Genomic DNA, 7,314 nt, shown 5'->3' on the forward strand with positions numbered 1-7,314 from the left:
CAGTCTTGTGGCTATTGTACCTGCATCACAGTGTTGTGCTAAGGGAAAGGGCTGTTCTCACAGGTGTTTTCATGAATCCCAAGATGAGGCAACCTTGGTCTTGTCAAAGTGTATTGCCACACAAGTAGAAAAGTAACTGTGTTTTGTTTTAATTTCAGCAAGCTCTTGGGCTGCAAGCAGAAGATTATTGACTTGCTTCCAAAGATTGAAGTGGCTTTAAATAACATCAAAGAAGCTGATAACTCTGTGATGCAGATGCAGGGCAAAAGACAAAGGGAGATATGGCATTTGCTCAAAATTGCTTGCGTAAGTAGCTTTTGGATTACTTGTTGGCTCTTCCTTCCATTACAGGAACCAGGGAACATCAAATGAAACTGAAGAGACAAGATCAAAATATATATATATATATATATCCACACAACCGGTACTTTCCTGTAGAGAAGGAAAGTTTGAGATTCTAATAGTTCACACAGATTTAGAAAGGCATTAGACAAATTAATGGAAAAGAAGTCCAGTAAAAGAGTTGTTGGTTCCAGTGAGTCCTCAGATGGCAAACTGCTGGAGGCTGGAGTACAGTACACATGACATGGCACGACATGAGCCTTGTTCTTATGTTCCCTGAGCATGTAGCACCAGAAGGCATATACTGGGATAGGTGAACTCCAGACTGCTCTTATAAACCTATCATTATGATAGTATTGCTGCAAAAGTGAAATAGGTGCTTTCTTGAATAGTATAAGGTGTTTTAAGGATACATTGCTTTTTATGCATCATTTCTAGTGACTGTAGGGCCAAAACAATCTCCTGATTTCCACATGCTAACATTTAAGGTTAGCATAGGAAACATAACCTTTACACACTCAAAATAGTTGCTGATGTGCATGGCTCACAGTTTAGGACATGGCATATCACAGTGGGTGGGCCTCCATATGCCCACCCAGCTGTGCTCTCACTTCCCTTCCAAAGCAGGACAGGGAGAGAAATAAAATGAAGAAACCTGTGGTTGGAGATGAGGACAGAGATTGCTTACTAATTACCATCAGTCATCACAGACTCAGCTTGGAGAAGATTAATTTAATTTTTTGCCAGTTGATAACAGTAGGACAGTGAGAACTGAAGAAAAAAAAAAAAAAAAAACACTTTTGCTCACACTCCCTTTCTTTCCACACTCAACTTCAGTCTCTGTTCTTCTGCCTGTTCCTGCCCTGGGCAGCACAAGTGATGGGGAATGGGAGTTGCAGTCAGTCCATAATGCTTCATCTCTGATGTTCCTTCTTCCTCATGCTCTTCCCCTGCTGCAGTGCAGGGTACCTCCTATGGGATGCATTCCTTCCCAAGCTGCTCCTTTGGATGGGATGGAGTCCTTCAGGAAAGGACTGCTCCAGCATAGGTCCCCCACAGGTCGCATCTGCTTCCACAAACCTGCTCCAGGATGGGTTCTTCTCCACAAGCTGCATCTTCCTTCTAGGCACGTCCACCTGCTCCAGCATGGGTTCTTCCATGGGATGCAGTGGGACAGACAGCATCACAATGGTTCTGTCCACAGGCTGCAGGGGAACTTCTGTGTGGTACCTGGAGCACCTCCTGCCCTCCTTCACTGATCTTGGTGTCTGCACAGTTACTGCCCTCATATTTTCTTACTCACTTTCTCCAGCTGCTGTGCAGCATTTTTTATCCTTTCTTCAATGTGCCCTTTCAGAGACTCAACCAGCATTGCTCACTGGCTCAACTCTGGCCCACAGCAGGTCTCTTTTGGAGCTGGCTCTTCTCTAACACAGGACAGCTCCTGCCCACCCCTGCACCCCCACCTCACTACCCAAACCTTGTCATGTAAACCCAATAGACACCTCCTCCAAATTCCTCATTGTAAAATACATGCCATGCATAGCACAGGTGACTTATGTGCAGTTGGCACCAGCTATTTGCAGAACCATCGTAGAATCATTAAAGTTGGAAAAGATGTCCAAGATCATCAAAAGATGTCCAAGACCATCCCCCTACCACTGCTATCACCCATTAAACCATGTCCCTAAATACCACATCCAGCCTTTCCTTGGGACCCCCAAGGGACAGTGACTCCACCACCTCCCTGAGAAACCCATTCCAATGCCTAATCCCTCTCTCTAAGAAATGTCTCCTAATTCCCAACCTGAACCTCCCCTGGTGAAACTTGAGGCCATTCCCTCTAGTCCTGTCACTAGTTATCTTTGAGAAGAGGCCAACCCCCAGCTCCCCACACCTCTCTTTCAGGTACCTGGAGAGAGCAATGAGGTCTCCCCTGAGCCTCCTCTTCTCCAGACCAAACACCCCCAGTGCCCTCAGCCGCTCCTCACAGGACTTGTGGACCAGGCCCTTCACCAGCTTTGTAGCCCTTCTCTGGACATGCTCCAGGGCCTCAATGTCCTTGTAATGAGGGGCCCAAAGCTGAACACAGCACTCGAGGTGCTGCCTCACCAGAGCAGAGTACAGGAGGACGATCACCTTCCTGGTCCTGCTGGCTGCACTATTCCTGACACAAGCCAGGATGCTGTTGGCCTTCTTGGCCACCTGGGCACACTGCTGGCACACGTTCAGGCGAGCATCGACCAACACCCTCAGGTCCTTTTCCTCTGCACAGCTTTCCAGCCACCCTGCCCCAAGCCTGTAGTGTTGCATGGGGTTGTTGTGACCAAAGTGCAGGACCCAGCATTTAGCCATGTTGAACATCATCCCCTTGGCCTTTGCCCGTTGACCCATCCTGTCCAGGTCCCTCTGCAGGGCTTTCCTTCTCTCTGGCAGACTGACTCTTCTCCCCAGTTGGGTGTTGTCTGCAAATTTACTGAGGGTTCTGTCAGCTGAATTGCTAGCTGTAGACTTTGCTCAGATTGTATGTATAACAAATGGATTTCATGGGGCCTAAATCACAAGCCTTGCATACAAAGTAAGCCTGACTAAATTCTTCATTTTGTCTATTACAGCAAATCAATTTTTTTTTTCCTAGACTCAGAGCTCTTCTCGATCACTGGTAAGCTCCAGCCTGGAAGGGGCAGCCTCAACTTCTGCAGCCACCTGGCTCCCCCAGAGCTCCTCGGAACATGTACCTCACCCTCTATCATCTATGGCAACTCCCGAAGATGGGTAAGAACTATGGGGAAAGGATGCTGCTGCAGAGAAAGAGCCAGTGTAACTATTGTTTGTGCGTACACTCTGAAATCCTGTCTTCTGCTACTGAAGTGTTCGGGGGGCCATCCTTTCGACATGTCTTTGCTTCCCATGTGGTGGTTTTTGGATAACAGGCAAGGAGTGTTATGGCATACTGTATGGCCACTGAAGGCAATGTTTTTCAGTTCCTGACTGGTATTTTTAAATAACTTCCTTCCAGCTACACCACAATAGTGGCCCAGAGGACCACAGCAAAATTAGACTTTGGCCGGTTTCTTTTCATATCCAAGTTCTGGTAGAAGTCCTAGATAAATCAGATTATATTTAGTGCTTGTTACAGACAGCTTCAGTAATTTTAAAAAGTCTTAATTGTATGAATGGATGTCTGAAGCTGGGGTTATTAGTAAGCAGTCCATCTGGTTCAATATCTGTTTTTTTAATCCTTCTCAAAAAACTTTCAATACCTAGTAATAGTAAGTTACTAATGCTATAAAAATCAGAAGTTAGGTTAACTTTATTCACAGACTTCCACACTCTGGTCCTGTGCAAGTTCTACAAACTACTCTCAGCTAGAGCTTGGAATCTCCATCAGCTAGCACTGTACAATTAATTTATTTCATGTCAGATTACTTAGTCTTGTGGTTGGGTAACTTTCATTATTAAGGTCTATCAGCTAGTCCTAGCTGAAGTAGGAGAGTTGTCAGGAGCTGAGGGGTTTGGATTATGTCTTTTTTTTTTTTTTCCCGCTCTTCTGAATTCAGTAATAGTTTTACTTCCAGTCAGCCTAACAAAAAGAAGACACTCCTCAAAGACTGCTCAGCACTCGATCTGCAGGCATGATGATTTTGTTGACCAGGGCAGGGGTTATAAACGCAAGCATTTAATTTATCAAACCATTTGGCCATCTCTTTGGTTTTGGGTTGTCAGGGAAATATTTAGGTTCTGAAGGTACACGTTTTCTAAGAAGGCTGTTGCTGGAAGTCAGTTTTTTGAAACTTGAGCAACTTTTGCTACTTTGTCTTTTCTGTCTACTGCTGCAGAGTAAATTCCACCTCCAAGGGATGTGCATTGATCACCCTTTAGTGGGTGATCTCCGGCAAAGCTCCTCTTTGAACTATGGCTTTACTGTGAGGCACTGTACAAAGAGTTGAGAGATTTAATTCCAGTCCCTTTGTACTCAGTTTGCTTCCCAGGTTCTGTTAAGGTTGGATTTCAGTGTGGTTTGTGTACTGCCTCTGAAGAGCAAATCCAGGGTCAGGATCTGCACAATGCCACCTCAAGGCACGTTTTGTGCACTACAAGGCAGCTCCTACAATTGCAGAGAACAATTAGTTCTTGTGTCGTTTTTGTTCGTTTGTTTTTTGTTTTCTTCAGTGCAGGGCCTACTGACATCAGTTTTAATTGTCTTTTAAATCTGTCCTCTTGTGCTTTCCCTACAGGGAAGATTTTATTGATGTGATAGAAGAGAATCTGAATTATCTCGACCGCTTCAGCAGTATTTTGCAGGAGGCAAGACAAGAGCAGAGTAACAGCATGATGGTAAGTCTGTCGGTGTATTTCTGAGGACCTGATTTTTAAAAGCCACAAGATCCTCTTGGGGTGTGGATAACTCCTCCTTAAATAGGGTAATTTATAATTATGCAAATTGCTGTGGCTGCCACATGATGTCTTTCACTCCCCTGGACTCTGCTAACATGCTGGTCCTTATGGAAAGTAGTACTTGGAACAGTGTCAGCTGGCTAGACTGCACAGAGTGAGACTCTCCGGCGGGCAGAGTTTGATCAGAATATTGGTTTCATTTTCAACAAGACTGTTGTGGTTCACATCCCTTCACTGGAGTGGGCAGGGCTTTCCAATTCTGAGAGCCCTTTTCTGATTATCAAATGAAGCTCTCCTTGTGGCAGAAGCAGGGCTTAGAGAGTCCTAGGAAGGCTTTTTGTATTAGTCTGTGCTTGAAATACCAAGACATGAAAAAAGTAGATAAAGATCACCCAGAAGTGTTGATGTGATCTGAAACTGTTCCTGAACTACTGGTGAAGGCTGGTAAGTTACTGCTTAAAAGAGCTCAGTTACTGGGAGGATGAAGAGCACCACAGAACACCAGGTTTCTAGAAAAAGTTCTTACCTGTTTTTGGAGGCTGTATCATAGAAACACCTATATAAACACAATGAGAAAAGAACAATTAGGCATGTATATCAACCTTTTTATCAAGGAGAAGTGTCAATACAGCTTCTGTCAGCGTGAGATTGTCTCACAGATTTATTGCAGTCTTCTAAGGAAGTCACTGATCTGTGGAGAAGTAAGATCTGCTGGCATGCTATACCTTGGGTTTTCAAAAAGCTTCTTATAGTGTCTCCTTAGGGCTAACATCTGTTCTCATGGGATAAAAAGTTAAAGCTGTTTACCACTTGTAACTGCCAAAATAGCAAGGAACAGAGGGTTGGAGAAATGAAGATGTTCGAAATGGAGCTCTTGTAAACATTTTAATTCATAAACAGCAGAACATTAAAATGTCTATGAAACATAGTAAACAGCGAAGTGAGTTTGTTGGAGTTACTTAGTTATTCAGGATGAGTTCAGTGAAATGAAAATTCATCAGCAAGTGAAAACTCATTAGTAGGAGGTGCAGACAACTTCGTAATACCAAGGCATTGAGCAATTATGCATGAGGGATGAAATTAGCCACTGAATAATGGAAAGTAGTTATATTAGCAAGAAAACAGCCTTAATTATACATAGCTATTGGTCGTTGAATACTCTGTTCAGCCCTGACAGGGTTGGTATCAATTCTGTAATACAATCTTTCCTGCTGAGTTTCCTTGCTGTTGCTGGAGAGGAGAAAGCAGACCTGTGAGTGCCTACTTATCTGTTGATCTCTGTCCTCTCCAGCCTCTCATTCCAAGGTGCAGCATCTATCTCTGGTATATTTTAACCCAGAAAGATTGTTTGCTTGTGGTGCCATCATGCTCTGCAGATGAGCATATGGATTGTTTATGCATAGAATCATGGAATCATAGAATATCACGAATTGGAAGGGACCCATAAGGATCATAAAGTCAAACTCCTGGTACTGTACAGGTCTGCCCAAAAGTTTAGACCACGTGACTAAGTGCACAGTCCATTGAAGATTGTTTATGATTGGTTTCTTTCCTGCTTTCCTTGCATCATGAAACAGAAGTTAGGCAACAGAAAAGCAGCAGAGCATGAAATTCGTCCTCTTCAATTCACTTGGAAAAACACAGAGGAAAAAAAGAATAGCTATAAGGTTATTTTCTATATTCTTACAGAAGTACAACTTGGAGCCTTTAGTTGTTTTTTTTTTTTTTCTTTTGTGTTCTTGCAGTATCTGTACAGTCACTAGGACCAGCAGCACTAGGTTCTGTTCAGACACACACTGTAATTTCCAAAATCATGTTTTCACAGACTATAATTTCCAAAGTGACTTCACAGTACAGCCTGTGATGTGCCCGAGTGCTGTAATGAGGACAGGGACTTTTGCCCAGGAGGCAAACCAAGCAGTGAAATTGTGAGGAACCCTTCGGTCACCGCCTTGCCCGCAGGCATGGAGCAGCTGCTTCCTTCACCAGCCCTTTCCTTGCTTCTTCTTGCAGGGGTTTGACTGGAGTTGGCTGAAGTAGCGCTGGGCCCCGCCGTGCTGCTGCCTGCAGAGAGGCTGCCGGGCTACGGAGGGGCACAGCAGCCCCCTCGCCTCGCCTTTTGGAACCGCAGCCGAGCCGGTGCCAACGGCTGCAACGGACACACGGCGGCCGTTACCACACGGAGCTGGGCGGCGCCGCACCGAGGGAGCAGCCGCCGCTGCCGGGCTCCGCGCTGAGGGGACGGGCTGGAGCGGCTCGCGCGGGGGCGCCGCGTGTTTTTAACCCGAGCTGATTGTAAATAAACGCTGCCCCCAGGCTCCCTGCAGCCGTCCTGCCGCTCTGCTCGGGCAACCGGGCAGCGGCCCCGCGCCGTGACGCCATCAGCGGGCGCCTCGTCCGCCGCTGGAAGGGGGGGAAGGGGGAGGCGGAGCCTGCGTGCGGGGCGTGGCGGGAGCCGTTGGGCCGCGGGGGCAGCGGGCGCGGCCCGGCCCGGCCTCGCCTTCAGCCGGGGGCGCGGCGTCCAGCGGGCACGGGGCCGCGCCTGCCTCCAGCAGTACGGGGAGCCGGGGGGCG

At 46.4% G+C, this 7,314-nt stretch overlaps 1 protein-coding gene across 1 annotated transcript in view; it reads left to right on the forward strand.

The window, feature by feature from the left end:
* Positions 1-7,058, forward strand: part of CHUK (component of inhibitor of nuclear factor kappa B kinase complex) — a 31,848-nt gene extending 24,790 nt beyond the window's left edge. Inside the window, exons 18-21 of the mRNA XM_038181306.2 lie at positions 159-306; positions 2,981-3,117; positions 4,581-4,680; positions 6,754-7,058. Coding sequence (XP_038037234.1) covers positions 159-306; positions 2,981-3,117; positions 4,581-4,680; positions 6,754-6,780 — 412 coding nt within the window. The 3' untranslated portion in view covers positions 6,781-7,058. The remainder of the gene's footprint in view (positions 1-158; positions 307-2,980; positions 3,118-4,580; positions 4,681-6,753) is intronic.
* Positions 7,059-7,314: the final 256 nt, after the last annotated feature.

Source organism: Anas platyrhynchos, chromosome 6, assembly GCF_047663525.1.
Source record: "Anas platyrhynchos isolate ZD024472 breed Pekin duck chromosome 6, IASCAAS_PekinDuck_T2T, whole genome shotgun sequence".
Lineage (NCBI taxonomy): Eukaryota > Metazoa > Chordata > Aves > Anseriformes > Anatidae > Anas > Anas platyrhynchos.